Source organism: Penicillium crustosum (assembly GCF_028827405.1).
Source record: "Penicillium crustosum strain IBT 35664 chromosome Unknown utg000004l_segment0_segment0, whole genome shotgun sequence".
In the NCBI taxonomy this organism is placed as follows: Eukaryota; Fungi; Ascomycota; class Eurotiomycetes; order Eurotiales; family Aspergillaceae; genus Penicillium; species Penicillium crustosum.
The window spans coordinates 3,559,836-3,584,718 of record NW_026623125.1 but is presented as its reverse complement, the minus strand read 5'-3'; the positions used below and the strand labels follow the sequence as shown (position 1 = coordinate 3,584,718).

General features: G+C 48.3%; 12 protein-coding genes across 12 annotated transcripts; 6 read left to right on the top strand and 6 right to left on the bottom strand.

Annotated features, from left to right (window-relative positions):
* Nucleotides 1-180: 180 nt before the first annotated feature.
* Nucleotides 181-966, top strand: N7487_010403 (sterol desaturase family protein; the record flags this gene model as incomplete). Its single annotated transcript, XM_056878133.1, has 1 exon — nt 181-966. The coding sequence occupies one exon, from the start codon at nt 181-183 to the stop codon at nt 964-966; it is 786 nt and encodes a 261-aa protein (XP_056726713.1).
* Nucleotides 967-2,469: 1,503 nt separating this feature from the next.
* Nucleotides 2,470-3,849, top strand: gel1 (1,3-beta-glucanosyltransferase gel1; the record flags this gene model as incomplete). Its single annotated transcript, XM_056878132.1, has 1 exon — nt 2,470-3,849. The coding sequence occupies one exon, from the start codon at nt 2,470-2,472 to the stop codon at nt 3,847-3,849; it is 1,380 nt and encodes a 459-aa protein (XP_056726712.1).
* Nucleotides 3,850-4,152: 303 nt separating this feature from the next.
* Nucleotides 4,153-5,883, bottom strand: N7487_010401 (TauD/TfdA dioxygenase family protein; the record flags this gene model as incomplete). Its single annotated transcript, XM_056878131.1, has 10 exons — nt 4,153-4,261; nt 4,314-4,340; nt 4,407-4,485; nt 4,570-4,691; nt 4,790-4,887; nt 4,966-5,134; nt 5,195-5,268; nt 5,320-5,412; nt 5,473-5,582; nt 5,655-5,883. The coding sequence occupies 10 exons, from the start codon at nt 5,881-5,883 to the stop codon at nt 4,153-4,155; spliced, it is 1,110 nt and encodes a 369-aa protein (XP_056726711.1).
* A 763-nt stretch (nt 5,884-6,646) lies between these two features.
* On the bottom strand, nt 6,647-7,654 carry N7487_010400 (uncharacterized protein; the record flags this gene model as incomplete). Its single annotated transcript, XM_056878130.1, has 1 exon — nt 6,647-7,654. The coding sequence occupies one exon, from the start codon at nt 7,652-7,654 to the stop codon at nt 6,647-6,649; it is 1,008 nt and encodes a 335-aa protein (XP_056726710.1).
* Nucleotides 7,655-8,723: 1,069 nt separating this feature from the next.
* N7487_010399 (uncharacterized protein) lies at nt 8,724-10,117 on the bottom strand (the record flags this gene model as incomplete). The annotated part of the gene is made up of 3 exons (XM_056878129.1): nt 8,724-9,351; nt 9,419-9,547; nt 9,582-10,117. 3 exons carry the CDS (start codon nt 10,115-10,117, stop codon nt 8,724-8,726), a joined length of 1,293 nt encoding a protein of 430 aa, XP_056726709.1.
* A 465-nt stretch (nt 10,118-10,582) lies between these two features.
* N7487_010398 (uncharacterized protein) lies at nt 10,583-12,121 on the bottom strand (the record flags this gene model as incomplete). Its single annotated transcript, XM_056878128.1, has 1 exon — nt 10,583-12,121. One exon carries the CDS (start codon nt 12,119-12,121, stop codon nt 10,583-10,585), a length of 1,539 nt encoding a protein of 512 aa, XP_056726708.1.
* Nucleotides 12,122-12,554: 433 nt separating this feature from the next.
* N7487_010397 (alpha/beta fold hydrolase) lies at nt 12,555-13,597 on the top strand (the record flags this gene model as incomplete). The annotated part of the gene is made up of 4 exons (XM_056878127.1): nt 12,555-12,657; nt 12,727-13,011; nt 13,097-13,312; nt 13,359-13,597. The coding sequence occupies 4 exons, from the start codon at nt 12,555-12,557 to the stop codon at nt 13,595-13,597; spliced, it is 843 nt and encodes a 280-aa protein (XP_056726707.1).
* A 573-nt stretch (nt 13,598-14,170) lies between these two features.
* N7487_010396 (uncharacterized protein) lies at nt 14,171-18,038 on the top strand (the record flags this gene model as incomplete). The annotated part of the gene is made up of 2 exons (XM_056878126.1): nt 14,171-14,204; nt 14,260-18,038. 2 exons carry the CDS (start codon nt 14,171-14,173, stop codon nt 18,036-18,038), a joined length of 3,813 nt encoding a protein of 1,270 aa, XP_056726706.1.
* Nucleotides 18,039-18,239: 201 nt separating this feature from the next.
* Nucleotides 18,240-19,238, bottom strand: N7487_010395 (uncharacterized protein; the record flags this gene model as incomplete). Its single annotated transcript, XM_056878125.1, has 1 exon — nt 18,240-19,238. One exon carries the CDS (start codon nt 19,236-19,238, stop codon nt 18,240-18,242), a length of 999 nt encoding a protein of 332 aa, XP_056726705.1.
* Nucleotides 19,239-19,421: 183 nt separating this feature from the next.
* Nucleotides 19,422-21,383, top strand: N7487_010394 (uncharacterized protein; the record flags this gene model as incomplete). The annotated part of the gene is made up of 1 exon (XM_056878124.1): nt 19,422-21,383. One exon carries the CDS (start codon nt 19,422-19,424, stop codon nt 21,381-21,383), a length of 1,962 nt encoding a protein of 653 aa, XP_056726704.1.
* A 101-nt stretch (nt 21,384-21,484) lies between these two features.
* Nucleotides 21,485-23,022, bottom strand: N7487_010393 (uncharacterized protein; the record flags this gene model as incomplete). The annotated part of the gene is made up of 3 exons (XM_056878123.1): nt 21,485-22,282; nt 22,333-22,906; nt 22,964-23,022. 3 exons carry the CDS (start codon nt 23,020-23,022, stop codon nt 21,485-21,487), a joined length of 1,431 nt encoding a protein of 476 aa, XP_056726703.1.
* A 353-nt stretch (nt 23,023-23,375) lies between these two features.
* N7487_010392 (uncharacterized protein) lies at nt 23,376-24,877 on the top strand (the record flags this gene model as incomplete). Its single annotated transcript, XM_056878122.1, has 2 exons — nt 23,376-23,588; nt 23,639-24,877. 2 exons carry the CDS (start codon nt 23,376-23,378, stop codon nt 24,875-24,877), a joined length of 1,452 nt encoding a protein of 483 aa, XP_056726702.1.
* Between the last annotated feature and the right edge of the window lie 6 nt (nt 24,878-24,883).

Sequence of the window (24,883 nt, the reverse complement as noted above, 5' to 3'; positions counted from 1 at the left end):
CCCGAGCTTTAAGCTTTTTTCACATGGTATATAGCAGAACGATCATTGGTGGCGATACCGCGTGCGGGGGAAATATTGTGGGGAACTAACCGAGGCAGATATATCAAGGGTGTGAAGAATGCAGATTTAATCGACCCCAGATCCTGTTCTCAGACAAAACTTCTACATGCACAAACCACCATGGATGTCCCAAAAAGCCTTCTGGATCAGGTTCTACCTCAAGCCACAGCCTCCTGGGCTCACATCGTGACCAAATACTCGCCTCAGAGAATCGAGTTTGTGGGTACACTTCTCGCCCAGGTGCTTACCTTCTGGCTACCATCAATATGCTACATGCTCCTTGAGGTGGTAGCGCCTTCATTCTCCCAGCGCCACAAAATTCAACCGGCACCCAGACAACCAAGCCGTCGTGACATCGCACGCTGCTTTACGGTCGTGGTACAAAACCAGATCATATCGTCGATACTTCATCTGACATTGCTGTCCGCAGCCAGCTACGCTGGCCTTAAATCAACATATCGAATCGAAACCTCTCTGCCAGGTCCAGTCGAGATCATCCGGGATGTCTTTCTCAGTCTGTTGATGCGGGAAGCTTTATTCTACTACAGTCACCGAATCTTACATATACCCACTCTCTACATCCGCATCCATAAGAAACATCACCGATTCACTGCTCCGATCGCTCTGGCTGCGCAGTTCGCCCATCCGATTGAACACATCTTCGCTAATACATTGCCTATCTCCCTGCCGCCGCAGTTGTTGGGAAGCCATGTTGTGACCTTCTGGGTATTCTTGGCTTATGAGCTTGTCAATACGGCGACGGTTCACAGTGGATATGATTTCTTTTGTCACAAGGCTAGAGCGCATGATCTTCATCATGAGAAGTTCAATTTGAATTATGGATCGTTGGGGTTGTTGGATTGGGTGCATGGAACGGATCAATTGAAGAAGCGTCGTACTGGGTAAACCTCGGTTATTGTTTTGGGTCCAATTGTGTACATAAATCTGGAGACCGTATCGACAGTTGCGGCCAATGGTACATCGTGGGGTTGTCTCATATATAACTTTCTTGTGATGTTCCGGGGTCTCCGAAGACACACGAATACGATGGTGTTCCATGGTTGTAAGGCGGTGAGGGAATACTCGGTTATAAACACCCCAAGTCCCAAAAACCTGAAAAAGCCAAGAGAAAACAAATCCGACTATAAATACCCGGGTAAGACAATTACAGAAAAAGATCGCAGTCGCATTTCAATTATCTTAGTCTTGGCAAGGCTCAGGTTCATTTGGGCACCCAAAATATTATTCAAGCTCATTCAGATGCTGCTGAACTGGTCACTGTCTAGAGATATACAGCATAGCGGTCAAGTCTGGGGGCGGATGGAGTTTATGTACTCCATACCGCGTCTAACAATGGCAAGAATGCCGAATTAATGAGACCGTCGGAACTTTAGAATATGGGCCAGATCTACAGGATTCATCATGATTTGTCGATCTGGTCGAAGTTATTGTTGTGGTGCGTACCATGTACGATGTACCATGTACATCCAACCATGCCACGGGGATGCGTTGTACAAAGTACGCGGGAAATAATAGATCAGTTTGATGTATGGGAAGTTTTGGCAGTGTCTCAGGTCTATGTATAGACCGTTTGAAAGTGAGAGCCATGGGCATCTAGGTGGGTTGGCGCCCAGACAAAGGGATTTAGCGAATTAAAAAAGACCCGGATCGAATTGAGTTTTGATTGGATTTCTAGAATTTGAACGCGTTTGACGTTGAACCCCTATAGTCTTGCCCCCTTAGACCCTTAGAAATAATAAAAAAGACCCCTGAAGTGCGATCGACTTGCCCAGAAGCGCGTCATTGCCAAGCCAGGGTCCACTCAGGGTTTCATGGAGGCAGCAGGATAATTCGGGGTTATAGTTAGTGTGTGTTAGTAGTATAAGATGTATATAGGTTATATCTACGGAGTACATTGAACATGTTTGATATACCAAGGTAGTGATACATACCTCTTATTATATAAATGTCCGTACATTTATACATAGTTAATGTATCTTTCCATCATATGTTAAATACCAAGGGACCTGACGATCCAAAGAATCGAATAAATAAATAACAAGCCCAAACGAACCAATCAAAGGCATTGATTCAGGGTCATCCCCACATAAAATCCACATTAAATCCACTGCAATAATGACCCTTGCTGATCAGGACAAAGCAGACAGCCAATGTACATAGTACCCTGCCGGTCCCTTGGCGGTAGCACAGCCCAGCCCTTTGCCGCTTGGAGGGGGCCTTGGCCTCATAACCCTTTCATCCCTTGCCTTTTCTCTCTTTCTTTTCATTCTTTCTGACCTCACTTTCGTTTCTCAGTCTGTCATTCACTCTCTTTTAATACTCTGAGCGCATCTATTTTTTCCCACTCTCGTTCATCCCAATTTTCGCTCGTTTTCACTTATTCTCACAATGAAGTCTTCCGTAGCCTCCATGGCCACGGCCATTACCCTGGGCGCCTCGACCGTCCTCGGTGCCGCAACCAACATCAAGGCCCGCGCCAGCGATATCACCCCCATCACTGTCAAGGGTAACGCCTTCTTCAAGGGCAGCGACCGCTTCTACATGCGTGGTGTCGACTACCAGCCCGGTGGTTCTTCCGACCTCAGCGATCCGATTGCTGATGCCGATGGTTGCAAGCGTGACATCGAGAACTTCAAGGAATTGGGCCTGAACACCATCCGTGTGTACTCTGTCGATAACTCCAAGGACCACGATGAGTGCATGACTGCCCTCGCTGAGGCCGGCATCTACCTTGTTCTCGATGTCAACACCCCCAAGTACTCCATCAACCGTGCCGAGCCCGAGATGTCCTACAACGATGTCTACCTCCAGTACATCTTCGCCACCATGGAGAAGTTCGCCAAGTACGACAACACCCTGGCCTTCTTCTCCGGTAACGAGGTCATCAACGACGGTCCCTCCTCCAAGGCCGCTCCTTACGTCAAGGCCGTCACCCGTGACATGCGTACTTACCTCCGCGCTCGCAAGCTCCGTGAGGTCCCCGTCGGTTACTCTGCCGCTGATGTCGACACCAACCGTCTCGAGATGGCCGAGTACATGAACTGCGGTACCGATGATGAGCGCAGTGACTTCTTCGCCTTCAACGACTACTCCTGGTGCGACCCCTCTTCCTTCACCACCTCCGGCTGGGACCAGAAGGTTAAGAACTTCACCGGTTACGGTCTCCCCCTCTTCCTCTCCGAGTACGGTTGCAACATCAACACCCGCAAGTTCCAGGAGGTCAAGGCCCTCTACTCCACCGAGATGACCCCCGTCTACTCCGGCGGTCTCGTCTACGAGTACACCGAGGCTGGCAACAAGTACGGTCTGGTCAAGATCAGCGGTGACAAGGTCACCACCAACAAGGACTACGATGCTCTCAAGACCGCCTTCGAGGGCACCAAGAACCCCACCGGCAACGGCGGCTACAACTCCACCGGCGGTGCCTCCGGCTGCCCCAAGATGCAGAAGCCCAACTGGGATGTCGACTCCGACTCTCTCCCTGCCATGCCCGCCCCCGCCAAGAAGTACCTGACCGAGGGTGCCGGCAAGGGTGTTGGTTTCGCCGGCAAGGGTAGCCAGAACTCCGGCACCAAGTCCTCCGGCACTGCCACCCAGGGCTCTGGTGAGGTCGCCGCTGCTACTGGCAGCAGCTCTGCTGCCTCCGGCACCAGCTCCACCGGTGCCGCCCCTAGCCTCAAGCCTTTCCAGTTCAGCTTCGCTCCCGCCACCGTCGGCCTCGTCACTGTCCTGTCCACCGTCTTCGGTGCCAGCTTCATCCTCCTGTAATGCTCCTACCTTTATTTTTTTTTTTTTTTTGAAGGGGCTTCACGTCTTTTTCGATTCTCCCTGACATGTATCTTTTTTTAAACTGGCTTTCATCTTTTACCCTGTGATGATTATCGCTTGGGCTTTGCAAATTGGAGGATGGCGAGATGCTTTCTAGTTGGTGTATAGCAGTCCTTAGTATCTACGCCTAGTGTTAAATGAAACGGAGCTGAACTGCTCATATATTCTCATACTTGCTAGTCAGATGTGGTAGAAGAACAACCCCTCCTTTTCAATCCGTATTCCACTCAGTAATTCCAACCTTCAAACAGCCTCCGCAAGAGCTTCTCTCCGCGACTTGGACAACGGATCAAAGTATGGGATCTCCCCAAGTGAAACAACCCGATTACCCTGACGCTTCCCGCCGTAGTCACTGTCCTCAATTAGCATTGTAGCTATAAAACAAAGCAGAAACTAGTACTCACTTGGTAGCAGTATGATAAACTGACCGACTAAACACATAAACGTCAGTATATTACTAGTATGATTACTGGTGTAATCTTCAAGAAGTATCATACTTATCCCAAATAGCAAGATCATTCTTCCCCCATCTAAACCGAACCTGCAAATCATGGTTCTCGAAGAGAAGCTTGTTGACTATATATTTCAAAGATTCGTTAGCGAACTATTTTCCAGTTTCCAGTTTCCAGTTTCCAGTCTCCAGGATATAGATGAACTCACATAGTTTCTTCAAAACCTGACTTTCGAGCTGCGTCACACCTTCAATCCAGCCGTGCTCGACCTGCTGTCCCGCACCGAAGAGACTCTTCCAGCCTGTTACGGGGTTTGTTCTGATGAGGGGACTATTTGATATAATGGTCAGTTAAACCAATTGCAATTGCAATTGGTGGATTAGAAAGGACACAAAATAGTTAGCGCATGGGTGAGTAGTGTATCTTACTGCGTCGCCTTGAAATCAAATCCTGTATTCTCCGGTGCGCCTCTATCACCCTCGATGAGCTCTATACCTTGTTCTTTGGCGATCTTGTTGAACGAAGGCTGGGTGTTGTCAGTACATTTGCTGTCTTTCTATATATTGTTTTGGGAAAGTCGGGAGAATAGAGTGCTTCTGCGTACCTGGTGATGCACGACCTTCAACTCCTCCGCTAACTTCTGGATAGTCGGCGACAGTCTATCATACAGCTCATATCCCGAAGCCCAGAGGGTATCACCGCCAGATTGGTCTTCGGGGAGCTCTGTGATCTTCAGTAAAGCGTAGTCGGATGGGACGTGTTCGAATGTTATACTTTAAAAATGGTTAGCTTTTTGATAAAAATTCAGGGTTGGAAATTGGAGGATGACATACTCTGCGTGCCATCCTTCGCTTGCCAGACGACCGCTATTTGGCTTGTACCTGTCGCCGTATAGTTTGCGGTAGGACTATAGTGGTTGGTTAGATTTACCGAGAGGAAATTGGGGGAGAGGTCATACCTCGGATGAAATGACGGAGATTTCATCGTCTAGACGGCCGTTCTCGTCGACGGCAATTCCTCTCTTGCTGTTTGAGACCGCGTGACGGTGAAGCTGTTGGTTTTAGTATATGCTTTCCAATATATATCAAGGACAATGGGAGGGTCTAATCACCTTTGATGTACTCGGCTTCCCACTCAATTCGCCCAGCTTCTGTCCAAGAACCTTTTGCTCCTCGGAAGAGATATCCTGGTCGCGGAAGAAAACGACTCCTCGTTGGGAGACTAGGTAGCGTTAATGTTTGTTTTGTTCTAGTGAACTTCGGATCAGTATGAGGTATAGTGAATTGAACTCACCAAGAATTGCCAAGTCCCGAACTTTGGTCTCATCTTTCAGAATCTCGGTCAGTTGCACATGGGGGAATTCTGTCCCAATAATGGGTGTCGAATCGAAGTTCTCATACTCTTTCAAGCTTCCCGATGACTTGAGTGGCTCCCGGAGAAGACTGGCTTGCGGGGTATTGATGTTCTTGGCTTTGAGATCTAGAACCTCGGAAACGTTCTGAGTATCGAGAGCTGGTGACATTGTGCTGTTTATGATATATCTTATGTGTGTTACAGAATGAATTGTATCGCCTATCTCCAGGAGTATATGCTCCTTATATGTGCGATACGCCAAGTATACTTCCCATATTTCCCCTCAGAATCCGTAAATACGGTTGTCTATCCCGGGCTGTGATCTTGCATCATCGCCTCTAAAGTTTCATCTTCGAGGCACGGATTGGCCTATCTCGTGATCACGACACAGCACTGACACTTTGGATATTGTTGTGGTGGGATGGTGTGATATCCATGCCGTTGAGTTGGTCAATTGAGGGTTCCTATCCGTGTATATGTGTAGCAATTTGCGTCGGATATGGCGTATGAGAGGGTTGGACCTAGTGCAAAATCCGGATTTCACTTCATACTATTGACAGGCTTAATAATGTTACGGGTAACCCAGCGAGTTTATAGTTTACAGACAAAAGTTGTTTGGAGGATTGTGCGCGAAACATATTTATTGATAGTCCATCTTTTGTTGTATAAAAATCCACATATCGTTGTGACTAAAACATCAACTATATAGACTCGATAGACAAAGCCAACTCCTATCCACCACAACGCTATAGAAATAGATATATAAATCTGCAAATCAGCCATCAGGGAGCTCACCAGTGTGATCTATATACTCGGATATTAGATAAAAACCCAGGAAAGCAAATCAAGCTGCCCCTAAACCCGAACGATGAACACGACGAGAACTAGGAGTGGGGAGAAGCCTGAGACGACTGAGAGGGATGAGAACTGGCTCAGCCAATCGGCTCAATATCAAAACGCATATGTAGGTTACCTGACAAAAACCAAGTATTGATTCTAGGGATCTGACGAGTACCTCTGGGCCAAGCGGCTAGAACAAGACGAGATGTTGCCCTCCCCAGCTTTGTTCCTAAGATTTGCTGGACCTCCGGAGTATGCATGCGCCAAATTCGAAATGTTGATTCGGTTTCACTACCAGGACCGGGAATATTTTTGTAAAGCACCTTCCCCACCAAGGGTTGTGTCTCCGTATTCTCAACCGTCGTGTAGTAAACATACCGAAGAGTGTCGATCGCGGCCTCATGTTTGTATAAAGCTAGAGCAACGTCATTCCATTGGGGTCCCCGTTCCTTTCTGTAAACCGCTTTAACAATGATAGCACCCTCTACAATATAATGCTCGTAACTGGGCACCTTCCTCATTGCCTCACTGCTGTTCATTTTTGAATAGCGGTAATTCTTCACTCTCGTATCATGTGGGAGGCCTGCCGATTTTAGAGTCCCCCTGATTTCAGCCGGTGGGGCAACGAAGCCGACTTCCCATAGATCAAATATAGCCTTCCTTGGGGGATTATCCCTGACTAGATCGTCAAGGGTTAGTGTGGACTGGACCACTGGACATGCAGGACCAGTTGGGTTGGTGTTGGCCATCCAGTCTTCGAACTGAGCCCCTGTCGCTTGATAACGGTTGACTGTTTCCCTTGGAGGTGTTTTCTCTACTATGTGAATTTTGTCTGGGTTTATGAACGCAGAAGCATTACTCGCGTACATCCGCATTGTCCTGGGACTCTCAGGTAAGTCGAGGGTGTCTGGATTGGGATATCTTTCTCGAGCACGGTTGAGCCTTTTAGCTAGGCGGAGATCGACGCTACTTGTACGTTTCCGTTTTGAGGCCTTGGGAGTAGAGGGAGGTTCTTTGGGATCATCTCCACCGTCAGCGTTACCAATACCAAAGAAACTTTTGATTTTCTGCTTGATGGGGGAAGGTGTAGATTCAGACATCGCGTGAAAAATTTCGAATGAAAGTAATAGATGTGGATTCGGAAGTCCTGGAGGGGTTCTGATCTTGTGATTCAGGAATTGATATACTTGACTGGCTTAGCTAGATACTGGACCAAGCAGATATTATATAGTTTTGTACAAAGGGCCATGTAAGAGAGCCAGGCCCTTGACCGAGTCAGGGGTCTATATTAAAATGAAACAGATAATGCAATGGATATGTATAGAAACTCGAACAACAAGGGGATTCAAATATAGATGGGGAGAATGGGTCGGTTTGAACAAGTGATTTAACAATAGAACAAAGAGACCCTCTCTTTGAGAGGTGGGGTAATCTTATACAGATTAAATGTCCCAACTTCTGGGAGACCAACCGATCGGTCAGATACAAGAAGATCTTCATCATACTATTTGTTGTCATCTGGCGGCAGTTGTGCCTGCGACTCTGAAGTCGCCATGATGGAAAATGATGAATCAGGGGTAGAGAGGGGGCTTCATAATCTGTTGCAATGAAGTACTACGAGGGGTAAAAGTAGAAGAAGAACCTTGAAGTTCTTGATTGTTAGAACTGGTAATTCAGGGGTCAACTACTCTATCAAACTCCATCAAAATCCATCCGAAGATCGCTCAGTCTGTCAAACATTGCCTGCAGGTATAACAAAATGGAACCGAAGTAGAGCATTTGGATCAAATGGACGGGAGATAAATCCCTCGACCCTAAGTGCATGGCTAAATTTAGTTTGAAGCCAAGAGTCTACTATAACAATGAACCTGAGATGAAAGAGCTCGACCCCCCTCGAGGCCAATGGTGTCACCTGGAGAAGAAACCCTATTTCAAGTAGGACAAAGTGCCCCAGAACGGAAGTTCACGAACTCATAGATGCCTATGTAGGTAATGTGCATGGGTAGAAGTAGGTAAATCGAATTCGTGACGGATATCATATTGAGAAAAAGGAAAATTATAAAAAGATTGACAGACATCTCGTTAGCCCTGGAGGACTGTACGTAGACGACTTGATTAGTCTGTCGGCCACACTGCAGCATCAAAGGCCAACGAGAACAGACTCACAAATTAAGAGTTAGCACCCCATCCCGCAGAAAACCTCCAATCCTGGCTAACCTCTCCAATCCCTCTCACCAGACCTACAACATTATCAACAAACCCAGCCTCGCCATTATTAACCCTCCCTCGACGCTCGAGCTCAGCATCCGAAGCAGCACCACGAAGACCAAGCAACTGCTGCGTACTATACCCCTGCAAACGATCCGCATCCATCCTCGTCAAAACATCACCTTCACCCTGTCGCCGAGTCCACGCCGCCTGCTTAACAGCCGGAGCCCAGTACTCCGCCAAAGAAGACTCATCGCGATTAAACGCGTAGCATTTATCCAGTGCAGAGTCAGACTCGGGTCTAAGCGATGCATTCCAGCGTGTGTGGACGAGTTCGTACCTCTTCTCCATAAAGAAGATAACCGGCCACGCGATGATCCAGAGCTGGAGAAGGACAACAGCCCACCAGACGTAGCGGTTCGCGCGGAGCCGGTTAATCCAGTGAGGCGAGTAGATTGTGACAGAGCGTTGAGCGATGAATAGCTTGAAGCCTATGGAGCCGCGGTAGTTGAGTTCGCGGATATGGGAGGAGAGGACGTTGCGCATGGCGTTACAGTCGAACCCGGCAAGTTCGCGGTGCAGAGTGAATCTATATGATGATGATTGAGATTAGCAGGGTAATTTGTGTGCGAGTAGGGGGAGTATTTAAAGCATACGATTTCACCGAGGCGGGGTCACGACAGAACCGCTCGCACCACATCCTCAAGTTTTTCGCTTCCGGAGAGGTGTTATACCTCTCGTCGGCGTCATCGCGGGATAGGAGGGCATCGGTGTCCGCCGTGAGACTAATAGCAGCACGCGACTTGGGGGGGTTTGTACGTGCGTGAGCGGAGGATTCCTCCCCGATACGCGGGTTTGAGGTCCTCATCTGTGAGGATTTCTATTTCCCTCCAGTTTGTTTCCAGGGGGACGCCTTCCCAGCCGGTCAGCATGGTCTCGGCCAGATCCAGCTTGAACTTGAAGTCTGTGTGAGTGTTGCTTCTCTCTTTCTTTTTGTCATTGCTAGATTCGGTGTGGGTGCCGTGGACGTAGAGCAGCGGCCGTGGTGGCAGCTTAACTTGCCGGCGGATTACATCGTAGAGCTCCTCGGGGTCGCTTGAGAGTGATGGTTCGAGGGTGAGAGAGACCTTGTCGGTGGGTCTGATGTCTTTGCTGCCGGGGAGGACATAGGCTGAGTCGATTAGACGGAGGGGTCGGATGCTTGTGGGGGGCTGGACTGGTCGGATAGGTTGGGCATGTTGGACAGGGGCAAGAATGGGTTCGGGGTCATCTGTGTATGGAGGCGGCGCGTCGTCGAGAGAGTGGAGGGAGTGCGATGATGACGCAGGGGGATCGGCCTGGTGGAGGCGACCCATGACTTTGATAGTTTGGGGAAAGTAATGAAAGTGATCAAAATAAGTAAAGAGAGAAAAGATTTAAAAAAAGAAAATAAAAAGAAGAAACGAAAACAAAGATGTTGAGATGGGAAAGAGGGATTTCCAGATTTTCAAGGTTTTGAGGCTCTCAGGCCTATTGCTCTTTGGCGCTAAACATCGGGGGCTTGGTGAAGGCAACAGTCGGGCCTCTTTTGGGAGTTTCTGCCTTGTTGTGTTATAAAGACCCATCGGATCATATAGTACATTGAAACAGGTACTAACTCCAAGCTATGATGAAATATATAGCAACTTGCTTATATACTGGACTATCTACTCGAATATAATGGCGTTGGAAGACCTATTCCAGGAAAAGCTAGTGTAACAAGTAAAATGGTCTTTATAGTCAAATTATCGATCTATATACAGCTCGAGATGAATTTCTCCAATGTCGTATGGCATCAAACACTAAACATCAGTTTCTTTGGGTAGATGCTCCTTGCGCTTCCGGGTGAAAACCCGTTCAACGATATCGATTCCGAACCCAGTCCAGAGAGTCAATGCCAAAACAAAACACAACCCGCTGACCCAGCCGTGTGTTTTTGTGAATGTTGGCGCTTGTCCGCTAGGAAATTGCAGCTGTTGGAAGGGGATGACAACAGCCGATCCAAGACTGACCATGAACGCCAGAACAAATGCTCGTAACTGTTGATCTCCACCGCATGACGCGTTGACCCAACCTGCCAGAAGGGGTGTATAACATCCATAACATCCCGTGATAATGAACGCAGCCATCTTCAACCCTCTTGATTCAGGCCAGGCCGTGAAGATAGCATAGCAGAAGGTGAGGAGACATCCAACTGCGAAACAGACGGGTCCTCGTCGGCCGAGCTTATCGGCGACATATCCCGTCCCAACCATGAAAGTAAAATTGATCGCGCCCATGGATGTGGGAATGTTGTTGATTTGAGGTACGGAGTATACTTTCAGAGACTTGAGCCAAATCCCGAAGTACTGCATCACATAGGACCCGCAGGTGAGAGACCAGAAGGCGTAGGCGAGGGAAAAAGTATAGAATTGCCAGGATAGCAGGACGCGTTTGAAAACAGTGGTGTCCAGTTTTCCAACGGGCGTGCGACCTTCTTCGTCGATTCTCTCTCTCGCCCGATTTCTTTCCCATTCGGAGAGATAGAATGCGGTAGTGTTCTGAGGCGTATCGGGGTAAAATATAAAACCGTAGAGGGCGACTGGAATGGCAAGGATGAAATCAAAAATGAAGAGCCATCTCCATGCGGATAATCCACCTTTTCCATCCATGTCTTTGAACAGTGCTGCTTGCAAGTATCCTGAAAACATCTGTCCCAGGACTCCGGACATCACGAAAAGACCACTTCGACGCGAGAGTTCAGACTTGCGATACCAACATCCAAGAACATACTGAATTCCAGGCCATGCGGCGGACTCGAAAAATCCAATACAAAATCGAAGACCGTAGAGCTGAGATGCGTGGTTGCACTTGTACATGAAAAGTACGAAGAGCGACCAGGTGAACAAAACACTAGGGAGCAAGATCCTCGGTCGAACAACAGTTAAGGCGAGATTGGAAATTGGTCCTCCGAGGATTGCACCAATACTGAAGTATGTGTTCATCCAGCTCAATTCATTGCCTGGTCCGAATCCAAGTTCTTCTTTCATGCCGGAGACGTAGGCATTGGACACATTGTTGCCATCTAGCTGCTTGATGAAAAAGCATAAACAACTGTAGCTGAGAAGAAAGAAGTCGAGTTTGAAGATGAGTTTTTTGTCGGCTTTGGAAGTACCCGGTTCATGCCAATGGAACCAACGCTGAGGCTCCTGAACATTCTCAGTTTGGACTGTCGACCTCTCCAAGCTGTGAGATGAACCCGTCATGGTATTTTTGCGATCTTGTACATCTGAGGCGTTATTCAACTCTCTAGGAATTGGAGTTGGCTTTTGAACCTCTGTCTCTTCGGTTGAGATAGGCATTACGAACAAAATCCGATGCGCAAGAGTCCATGCTGAGAATAATTACGAGCGAGATAGCAACTATAAGAAACTAACAATCTAGAACGATAGCAAAGAAAAAAGTCCAAATAAGGTTATTACGACATTTGTGACAACAGTTGCGTAGATTCTCCTCTTTAAACATCAGGGGGAGTGTGGATTCTCTTCCTCAAACGGAAACATTTCTCGGTGCGGGGCCGACATCGCGAGATCGCGACATCGCGACAGGAGCTTGTTTGACACGTTCTTCTCTCTCTGGGATTTTGTTCCTGGAATTTGAAAGTTGTACATCCTGTCCTTGCAGTATTTTGTCCTGAATTGGGATCAATACATACACTTTGTCACTGGTTTGCTCATTCCTCTCGATCCGATTTAACTTCCTTTTTTTTCAAATATCTTTGTATACCAACACAGTATGGTTGAATTTGTTTCTATCAATGGTGCCCAGTTAGCATACCGTTTGATCGGTCCTGAGAATGCACCTCTGATAATCACCCTGCACGGCGGCCGAGGGTTTGGTGAGCCTCCATAACATCCACCTGTAAATGTCTATGGATCGCTGATAAGCTGCTTTACAACTGTAACAGGAGACCATAAATCAGACTTCAAAGCATACTCACCACTCTCCTCTTCCTATCGGGTACTTTCCTTCGACTTTCGAGGACATGGTCAAAGTTCACGAACAGAGCCTTTTACCTTTCATCAACTAGTTGAAGATATTGAGGGAATACGGCGGCATTTCCTTGGAGCCGATCAACCCTGTATTGTATGCGGTGGTAGCTTCGGTGGATTCCTGGCTCAACAGTATGCAATCACGTATCCATCTCGACTTTCACATTTGATTCTTCGAGGAACGGCTCCTTCGCACCACCGTAAGTACCATCTTGGATTTGATCTCGTGGGATTTTCAGGATGAATTTCAAATATTAACATGATATTTATGCTAACTGAACTTAGATGAAGAAACGGCTATTCAGACTCTGGAGCAAAGAGCATCTAAAGCCCCGGGTCTTTCCATCACATTTCTGAAAGACAAGATATTTGGTCGATTTGAAAGCGATCTCGAATTCCGACTCGTTATGTACGCAGCTGCACCGCTATATAGCGAGCACTTCGATCCCAATATAGCCTTGAAACACAACATTGAAACCGTGTTTTATGCAAAGTCCCATAGTGAGTGGCTATCCGATTGCCACGAATTCAAACTGACCACCAAAAGATGATCTTTATTCCGAACAGGAAAAATACTTCGATTACAGAGATCAACTTCACTCAATCACAGCGAATACTCTGGTTATTGTAGGTGATCGTGACTGGATTTGCCCGCCGGAGCAATCCAAAACCATTGCTTCGAAGATTCCTGGTGCGGACCTGAAGGTTATTGAGAATGCCAATCATGGCGTGCATCTAGAAAAAAATGCGGAAGTGATTGAGCTCATTAAGAAACATGTTTCATGAGATTTAGTTAACTAGTCAGATATACATTCCACTCTGATTATGTCTCTGTACGCCTGTACTCCTAATTGTTTTTATAGTAGTTTTATGGTCCCTAGTTATACATAGAAAAGAGGCATCCAAGGAAACACCTAAAGAGAGCATCCAAAAAGACAACCCGCAAGACATGGGCGACTATTCTCGTAAAAATAACTCGAAATGTTCACAAATTATGATGTGCTGTAGAAAAAGTAGATGATACACCATTTCTCGGTAGCTTTTTCCCATCTAGGAAGAGATACATTGAGATAATGCTCGGCAAGTTTCCGAAAAGGATTTCCACGTTGAGACTGTTCGGCATTTCGCATGGGTGAAAGAAATCGCGATGATGCTCGGCGAACTTCCGAAAATAATTTCCACTTTGGGACTGGTGGCCGTTGAGTCGCATCACCTAACAACCCGTAAATAATGCGTGATTTAAATGTCATTTTGAAGTATCGTACATATGTAGCGATATTAATTTGTGATGAAGATATCGAAGATCGATTCCTTTTGGTATTGACATTTACTGCTGAGGTCTGTCACACATACCCAGCAATGGCAACCAACCCAGGCATAAACATCTCTATCGGTACGTACTTTCGCTATGCCATTAAACTAAAGACACAAGTTAATTGTTTATTCAGATCGCGGGGGCACATTTTGCGATGTCCTAGTACAAGTACCCGGTCGCGATGACCTTGTATTCAAACTGCTATCAGAAGATCCGCAGAACTATCGTGATGCCCCCACAGAGGCAATCAGAAGGGCGCTAGAGATTATAGAAGGACGCCAAATACCCGTTGGCGAACAGCTAGACGGGTCCCAGATAGCATCCTGTCGTATCGGGACAACGATTGCGACAAATGCATTGCTGGAAGGCAAAGGTCGAGAATTTGCATTTGTCACGACCAAAGGCTTCAAAGATGTCTGCGTTATCGATGACCAGACACGACCGAAATTGTTCGCGTTGAATGTCCGAAAACCTCCTGCATTATATGCAATTTCAGCAGAAATTGACGAACGCATCACGATCGAGGACTACGATCTCAATCCATTCCCTTTGGACAAGACAGCCGAAATCACAGATCCCGCACTGGTACGAACGCCTAGCGGGGAAGTGATAAGGATCTTAAAGGCCCTCGATCCGGTCGAGGTTCGAGATGTATTGAGCGGGCTGCAATCAGCAGGCTATACATCTTTGGTTATTTCCTTCGTGCATTCATATCTGTACCCTGCCCATGAGGAGCAGGTAGCGCAGATCGCACAAGAGATGGGCTTTGAAACCGTGATCAAAGCTTCCGATGTCAGCCCCGTTATCAAATTCTTGCAACGCAGCACATCGGCTTCTTCCGAAGCATATCTGTACCCAATTGTCAGAGATTATGTCACAGCATTCCAGGCCGGGTTTAGTGTACTCCCTCAACGTGTGGAGTTCATGGGATCCGACGGAGGCTTGAGACAAGCTGACAAGTTCCGTGGCAATGAAGCTCTTCTGAGTGGACCGGCTGGCGGTGTTGTTGGAATCGCTCGAACTTGCTTCGATGCTGCGGAAGGGACCCCTGTTCTCGGATTCGATATGGGAGGAACCAGCACAGATGTTTGTCGCTATGACGGCAAGTATGATTACTTGACCGAGACAACGGTTGCCGGCCGAAAGATTACAGCGCCGATGTTGAATATTGCGACTGTCGCGGCCGGCGGAGGTTCGATGCTGTTTGCTCGTCATGGATTGTTTGTTGTCGGGCCTGAGAGTGCGGGCGCTCACCCGGGTCCTGCATGCTACCGAAAGGGAGGACCTCTTACCGTGACAGACGCAAATTTGTTCCTGGGAAGACTGGTCCGCTCTTCTTTTCCAGCCATCTTCGGGCCGAACGCAGACCAACACCTGGATCTCGATATCACCAAGCAAAAGTTCCATGATATCACTCGCGAGATCAATGAACAGACTGGCCAAATGCTCACCGCAGAAGAGGTCGCTTTCGGGTTCCTTGATGTTGCAAACGAGACTATGACCCGGCCGATGCGTAACGCTACAGAAGTACGAGGGTTCGCCCCAAGCAGCCATACTTTGGTCAGTTTTGGAGGCGCTGGTGGCCAACATGCTTGCTCTATTGCCAATAAGCTCGGTATTACGCGGGTTCTCATCCACAAGCACTCTTCACTGCTATCAGCTGTCGGGATTTCTCAGGCGGACCTGCAGGTTGAGAACACAGTTCCTTTCGTTGGTTTCTTTGATTTTGAAGTGCTAGACGACGTTCGAGCTCAGATTAACAAGCTCAAGTCCCAAGTGGAATCTTCACTCTTATCACAGGGCGCGGATCCCTCTACTGTCGTTTTCGAAGAATCTCTGAGTTTGAGATACGCAGGCACAGACACCAACATTGTTATCCCCAAACCAGAGGATGAGGACTACGGAGCCTCCTTCATAGCCACTCATCTACGAGAGTTTGCTTTTGTCCTCGAAAGAAAAATACACATCGACTCGATCAAGGTCCGTGGCGTTGGGCGAAGTGGTGTTCCTACCCAGACAGCATCCCCATATGCTATGCTAGAAGAAGTCAAGTCTCGAAAGGAATACCTGCAGTCTGATCAGACTCAGCCTGTATTTTTCGGGACCAAGTGGTGTGACGTTCCGATCTTTGAGCTTGATTCATTCAAGCGTACCGGTCAGGTGCAAGGTCCTGCCCTGCTGATCGATGCGACCCAGACGATCTTCGTGGAGCCTGGCTTCGATGCCTACCTCCTATCGAATCATTTAGTACTCGAGAAGTCGCAGACTGGCATTTTAAGTACCGAAATCTCTCATTCTTCTGAAACTGTTGACCCAATCCAACTTTCTATTCTATCTCATCGGTTCATGGCAATTGCCGAGCAGATGGGCCACACACTGCAGCGCACGTCTATTTCAACCAGTATCAAAGAGCGACTGGACTTTTCTTGTGCGATATTTTCAAGAGAAGGAAAGTTAGTGGCCAACGCCCCGCATATTCCAATTCATCTTGGAAGCATGCAATACGCAATCCAATATCAGCACCGTCTATGGGAAGGAAAATTAAAGGCCGGTGATGTCCTTCTCAGTAATCACCCTGAATGCGGTGGAACCCATCTTCCGGACCTGACTATCATCACCCCGGTCTTCGTAGATGGCGAGTCCACTGTTGCTTTCTATGTCGCAGCCCGTGGCCACCACACTGACATCGGTGGCCAGGGAATCACATCTATGATGCCAGACTCTAAGGAGCTATGGCAAGAAGGATTCAACGTTCGCTCGATGAAAATAGTTGACAATGGTGTTTTCCTCGAGAACGATGTGCGAAAAGCTTTCTTGGCCGCGGGTGATCTCCCTGGCTGCAGCCCAACTCGCCGATTGGACGATAACATCTCCGACATTAAGGCGCAAATCTCAGCCAACCAGCGTGGTATTCTTCTTCTGCAGAAGATGTGTGCCGAATTCAGTTTCACCTCTGTGCACCGTTACATGAATGCCATCCAGATGAGTTCGGAAACCGCTGTCAGAGAATACCTCAAGAATATTTCCCGAACCCGGGCCCTGCCCTTGGCGGCCAGTGACTACTTCGACGATGGGACTGTCCTCAAAGTGTCAATTTCAATCGACGAAGCCGGTGGAGCAGTATTTGATTTCGCGGGAACTGGTCCTCAAATGTGGGGAAATTATAATTGCCCAATATCCATCACCCATTCCGCCGTCATCTACAGTATCAGGTGTCTACTCGATGCAGATATCCCTCTAAATGATGGCTGTCTATCGCCGATAGACATTCGTATCCCCAAAGGATCAATTCTACGACCCAGTGCTTCCGTGGCCATATGTGGCAGTACGTTAGCAAGCCAGCGCGTTATCGACACAATCCTGCGAGCATTCGAGTGTTGCGCAGCTTTCTCTGGTTGTGCAAACAGCTTCGGCTGGGGTATGGGAGGCAGAAACCCTGCTACTGGGATCATTGAACCTGGATGGAACTATGGTGAAACAGTAGGGGGCGGTTGCGGTGCCGGTCCTAGCTGGCACGGTGAACATGCCGTTCAGGCTCATTCCACGAATACGAAAATTACAGATGCAGAGGTTGTTGAAAAGAGAACTCCTGTCATCATCCGCAAACACGCAATCAATCCCAATACCGGAGGAGATGGCAGGTATAAAGGGGGGAATGGTGCGGTCCGTGAGATTGAGGCTAGGATTCCACTCAAATTCAGCATTCTCAGTGATCGACGAGTCTTTTCTCCCTATGGAATGAGTGGGGGTCAGCCTGGTTCTGTGGGTAAGAACTACGCGTTCAAGTGGAATGATGATAAAACAGCTTTGGAGAGACTTTCCCTGACTGGAAAAGCAGCTCTCGCCCTCCAGGCTGGGGAAATGATGCAAATAAACAGTCCTGGTGGAGGAGGTTGGGGCGCCACTGAGTGATGAAATATGATATAAAAGAGCTTCTAATATATAGAAATAAGAATATTCCCTTATGTGGCCTATCATGAATTTTGGATATTCTTTTTAGATGTTTAAGAAGGTCTTATGAAACATAAACGCTCCCGAGGACTAGGGGTTCATTAAAGATTGATGAAATGGACTATTAATTGTTCACACAAAACTCCCTGGTATTTCTGTCCATTACTCCCCGATAATCTTCTCCAAGTAATTTAGCCAGTTCTCTCCCAACACTTTCTCTATCTTTGATTTCGACCACCCTGCCCGAGCCATAGCCTTGGCCAGTTCCGGGCGTTCCTTCAATGGACCTAGAGGCTTGACAACAGTCTGACTGCCCCAGGGTGTAAGCTGACGCGCATAACCCTTGTCGAGATTGCACCAGGCCATGAAATCACTTGGTCGAGCATGACCTTCACTGGCATCTGAACCCACGCCGACCAGGTCCTCACCAACCAAGTCGATAACGAAGTCCATCGCGGAAACGTAATCGTCAATAGTCGACTCATTCCCCTTGGCCATGTGCGGTCCAAATTGACTGATTCCAACAAAACCTCCCTTCTTACCAATGAGCTGGAGAAGATGGTTCGATTTGTTGCGCGGATGATCGCGTAGACCACCCGGCAACACATGGCTGAAGCAAGGGGGTTTAGTCGCATATTCGATAACATCTTCGCTAGTGACTGGTCCGACATGCGATAAATCAACGACAATACCCAATCGACCCATCTCATCAACAACCTGTCGACCGAAGCCAGTGAGACCCGAGTCGCGGATCTCGGTGTATCCAGCTCCAGAGTAATTCTGCGTGTTGTAGGTGAGTTGCATCTTGCGCACGCCTAGATCACGGAAAACGCGTAGATAGTCGATTTGGTCTTCGATGCCGGCTGTATTTTGCCAGGAGAGTAGAACTGCCGTTCTTCCATCGCGCTTTGCCTGGCGAATATCACGGACAGAATGCGCTTGTACGATGAGGTCGGAGTGCTCTTCGAACCATTTTTTCCATTGTACCACGTTGGCAATGGCACCGCGAAACCCTTCCCAGATACCGCATGTGCATGACACACCGGTGATGCCGCCTTGTTGCCAGGCTTCGAAGATCTCGCGTGACCAGTTGGCGATGTTCAGCCCGTCAAAGTGGATCGCGGTGCGATAGATTTCCAGCGCTTCGGTTTCCGATACCATGATGAGATTCCTTCTGAATGAGAGACGTGATTTTGAGAAGCCATTTTGAAGAACCCTTCATGTCCTTTTGAATATACAACGCGGTGCGGCACCGATGGATATTTCCAGTTTGGGGGAGAAATGACGTGCTCCGTTGGTTGATTATCGCGCTATCTCCCCGATGACCCTTTCCATCCAACAACCATGGAGGGCGCCGTGCATCGATTCCGGGTCCATCGAAATAATTCAAAACCGGAGAGAATAACCCGACAGGGCAAACCCACAATTGCCAATGGTCGACGATCCTCTATGCCGGCGTGTCGCCGTTGTCGCCAACACAAGAAGCGGTGCTCCCGAACTGCTGACGGATCCTGCGAGCAATGCCAGATTGCTTGGGTGCCTTGCTCTTTGATGGAGGAATCTGTCAGTCCACACACGCGTGAGCGCGAGTTGCGATCGCGTATTGACTGGCTGAGCCGGCTTGTGAATGATGCACTTCCCGTTGGGAGATCGCCGATCGAGTCTATCGAGACTGGTCGGGATATGGCCCTGGACAGTCCAATACAATCTCCATCAGCTGAGGCGACCATAGAGATTGATTGTAGCGAGAGTGGCTTTGAAGAGAGCCGTACTCTCAAACCTGAAGAGAACGTGTGCCTTTCTGTTGCAGCGAGTCGCAAATGCTTACAGGCCTATTTTCGACACGTTCATCGAAGCTACCCATTTATGGATAGCGAGTTCGTTCTTCAAGATTTCAATACCCTTTGCAATAAAGAGGCAGATAATGACCTTCTTCCACAATCGGCTGTGCCAAACCGTCTCTATATGATAATGGCTATCGGTTTCACAACCCTGCAGCGGGCTGGAGAAGTGGAAAACATTGAGGAGCAAGATTTACAACCGTGTCTCAAGGGGGTACTCTGTGAGTGTGTCTCTCGAGTAGACGAGGAATCAGCCGGCACTTTGCTTCTCCTTGGGTTGTATCTCTTGTTCAAACCCGGCGACCAAGATCCACGAGCCATCGCCGGTGTTCTCACCAATCATGCTCTGGCAGTCGGACTAATGAATGAGTCTCCCAGTTGCAGGACTCTTTCCCCTCGGGCACTGGAGCTCCGTCGCCGGCTCGGTTGGTCAGTATATGTGTTTACACGAATGATAAGCATATCCTACGGACTACCATTTGCTTTTCCCGACAATATAATGAAAGTCCCACTACCCAGCATCATGATTCACGAATACGGCTCTGAGGAAGGACATCAATACGCAATAGCCTTGCAGGTCAGCCGGCATGTGATTTCTCTGCGACAACTCGAGACACGAATTATCAACGCGATTTATGATCCCAACCCCTCTACAAGTCCCCAAGAGCTCCGAATCCAAATCGAAGACTGGTATACACAGGGCTGTCTATTATCCAGCTCCACTTTGTGCGAACCAGACCAGCTTCCCTTTCATACCACCATCACCTGGCTTAATGTCCGCTACCAGAATCTACTCCTCCTATTGTACGCTCCTGCACAAGGGGATTCTGCAACAGAAGAAAATGTGCCGAATCTGCAGGGTGCCGCGCAGCAGTATATCCGGTTGAGCCTTATATTACATGACCACCGACATCTGCCCATGAACTGGATTACGCTCTGTCGCCTGCTTTCATTGGCTGCAATATTTCTCTACTGTACTCGTCAATGGGCCCCGTCCTTTGACGATATCCCCGAGATTTCCCTTCTCGCAACCTTGCTTGAATTCTTTCCATCCTCCTGGGTCGCTGCACATGACGCGTCTCGAATTCTGCGGCGCCTTGCAGATATCATTACAAAACAAAATAGCCCGTTGATAGCACGAAGTCAATTGTCCGGGTCTTCTGTCATAGACACTTCAGCCTTGGATACTGAAATGAGGCTACAATCTGTTCAAGATGAACTGGAAGCATTGCTCAGCCAAACGATGGGCGAGGCAAGCTTTTATATCTGGCCCCTGAGGTCAAAGGTTGGGGAGCGAAGGGTTTCGCATCAATCCTTTACTATGGATGGTTTGAATGCTGGACTAGAGAGTGGAATCCCAGTCAATCGGATCAGCGTTACAAACGACGGAACTTTGACCCCAGCAGAGAACGAGATGGGCGAAAGCCTATTAGACACGCAGTGGACGAATCTTTGGGTAATGTAGGATCTGAAATGCTCTGAATGAGAGTCATTTTGCTTCTTTCCTATTTTTGATCGAAATGTATCGGAATATCGATCTTCTATATGCGATACCCCCATGTTCGTCTATAGACGCGGATTCCCAACCTCAGCTTCCTGAGAAATCTCCTTCTCAAAGTCGAACCCAAGCTGTTCCAAACTCTTAACCTGAGCTCGCCGATCACCAAGTGCCTGCGCCGCCTTCTTGATCAACGGGAATCTTGCACGCGTCCACTTCTCTTTCTCGCCCCAGAAGGGTGGTCTTCTACCCTGCCCATCGTTTTCCAACCCATCCTTTCGCGTCGCATGTGAACTTAACTCATACAGGGAGTTGATGTAAGTTGCATCAAGCGGGAAAGCGAGGATATTGAAGCTATGTCCTTCGCCACGCTCGACAGTCCACTCCCCAATCCACCGCTCCATTTCGGCCTCAGAAGGCAGCGCTACTCGCCCCGAGAGTACCCGGGCAACCCAGGCTCCTTGTGCCTGACTAAAAGGGAATGGGACAATCCGTTGAGGGAAGCCGATTAGAGCGAGGGTGGGCTCTTTGCTGAAGAAGACATGCTGGTACAAATGATGAGGGCGTACACCATCCGTGATAAGAGGCGGCTGGAGAGATGATAAGAATGGAATGGAAAAGTGATAGCCTGTGCAGAAGATAATGTGATCGACATCTCGCTCCTCGTGACCGTCCACAAATTCCACACGACCCCCTTCGGCACTGATTTGGCTGATTTCCGGGAGGGTTTGGGCAACGGCAGCTTGTTCTGGGGAGAGAGTTGTTGTTGCTGTTCGTTCGGAAATTAGCAGCGGATGTTTTGACACACGACCAATTTGAGTGGCGATGTCAATTCCCGAGGCGGAGTGGCCAACGACAATCACTTTCTGTTGCTGTCTGAGTACATGGAGTGCTTTGTGGGCGGAGGGTGACATACCTTGTTCGCAAACGATTCAGGACGCCTATAAGAGGAAGAATGAATGATGGAGCCGGGGTAGGCTCGATTCCACTCAGCTAATCCAGTGATCTCAGGGATATAAGGGTCATTGTGGTGTCCATTCGCGACTACAACTGCATCGAACTGCTCCACCAAGGTACCGCCAGTCTTCAAATCGCGCCACGTCACAGTCCATTCTGGATTTGGGTGCTTCTTCGATAGTACCACATCCAAAATTAAGGATTGCAAACGTATGAGCGGCTTCAACTCCTCTGCATATTGATGGAGATAGTCTTTGACAACGACATGGCTTGGAAATAGCGCGGTTCCTTTAGGGAACGGACACTCGGTGAACTGCATCATCGAATTTGGAATGTTTGTTTCGAGAGAGTCATATACAGGGGAAATAAATGTCCCGTTCACGGGCTGTTGAGGCTCCTGGCTTGGCTTAGAATGAGAAAGCACCGATGCATTGCTGACGCCTTGATCGCCAGTGTAATTCCATACACCTCCAGGTTTGTCGCGCTGTTCAAAGATGGTGATGGTCTTAAATTTTTGTTCGGCAAGAAGATATCTGCATATAATCCATCAATTATGCATGTTCTGTCCTACAAGGCGTAGACAAACGTACTTTGCGACTCCCAGGCCACAAGGCCCTGCGCCGATAACAGCCACCCGTTCAACTTGCATGGTGATTCGTATAAACAAATCGAAAATATAGCAAAAATGTATCGACTACCAGGGCTCTTTTAAGATTTGAAATTTGGAATGTGAAGTTGTTAAGATAATCTACGCGGCAGAAACCGCTCACGCCATATCAGCCCATGATAACGCGTAGGTTAGTCCCGATCGGGTAAAAGCGAGCGGTGTCGCCCCGATATAGGGCTGGATGATGTGCTTGGCTCGAAGAATTGATACATCCTTCCAAGTTTAGTAAGTATATAAATATTAGAGTATGTTAGATTTATGAACTGGTCCGTTTCCCATAGTCACTGCTGATTTGAGCGACCATGGTGTTCGACCACGCTGATCAACCAAAACCGATGCCTGAGGTCAAGGGCCAGGAGCTCGATGCCCCAAGTGAACAGTCGGAGGTGGGGCCGATACAGCAGACCAGACGAGCTCGCCTCAAGGCTTCAATATGGGACACCTGGGATAAGTCGCCTCGAGAGCGCAAGCTTGTTCAGAAAGTAGACTGGTGGCTCCTGAGCTATGCCTGTACCGCATACTTCATCAAGTCTTTGGATCAATCCAATGTAAGGAAGCCACAAGTTGTGAAAATGAATTTGTGGACTGACATATACAGACCTCCAATGCCTACGTTTCAGGGATGAAAGAGGCACTCGACCTGAAAGGAAATGACCTGAATTACTTGACAACATACTGGAACATCGGCTACATTGTCGGACAGATCCCATCGCAGTTGATCCTCACCAAAATCCGCCCGTCAATCTGGCTACCAGTTCTTGAAATCCTGTGGAGTATTCTCGTCATGGCTCTTGCGGGCGCAAAGGGCCCCAAAACCATATTTGCACTCCGGTTTTTCATCGGCCTCTTCGAAGCCTCCGCGTATCCAGGAATCATTACGCTGCTCGGAAACTGGTATACGCCACAAGAACTCGCAAAACGAAGCGCCATCTTCCAGGCCTCTTCTAGCGCGGCAAACATGTTTTCAGGCTATCTCCAAGCGGCGCTGTACTCTGGCATGGATGGCCGTGCAGGCCTGGCCGCTTGGCGGTGGCTGTTTATTTTTGATGGAATTCTCGGTATTCCCATTGCTTTGTATGGCTTCTGGGCTATCCCTGATTCTCCCAGCGACTCGAAGACCCGATGGCTCAGCAAAGAGGACACTGAATATGCCGAGCGAAGAATGAAGGCCGTTGGGCGTGCGCCAGCGGCCAAGCTCACATGGAGAACATTTGTGGATGTCTTTCGCTCATGGCCAGTCTACCTATTTTCTACAGTCTTCATTGCACATGTTTGCGGTTTACGAATCTACTCATATTTCAACGTGTGGCTGAAGTCAACTAAAAGATACACAGTTGAACAGGTCAATGTTATCCCCTCTGCCGGATATGGGCTGCAGATTATTTTCACACTCCTCTATGCGTGGACGAGTGATTATCTGCAGATGCGTTGGCCAGTGATTGTGTTTGCTTGTGTTCCAGCATTGGTTGGGACTATCATTCTCTCTGTTTGGCCAGCACACAACACCGCAGCGATGATGGCGGGCTGGTTGTTGACTTATGTTGAGACTGGCGCGGGAATCATTTTCACTTCTTGGGTTAGTGAGACGTGCGGTTTCTCGGCTGAGCATCGTATTGTTGTTATTGGAGTGATGGAGGCGGTTGCTTTCACATTCAATGCTTGGGTGCCTCTGTTGGCCTATAATAGCAGCCAAGCGCCGCATTTCAAAGTGGGGTACCAGATTGCTGCCATGTTCTTTGCAGTCGAGCTTGTTTTGACGGTCGTTATTGCCGCGGTTGAGAAACGATGGCCAGCTCGGAGTCTGGTAAAAGACAAGCAAGCATCTAGTACTGTATAATAAGTT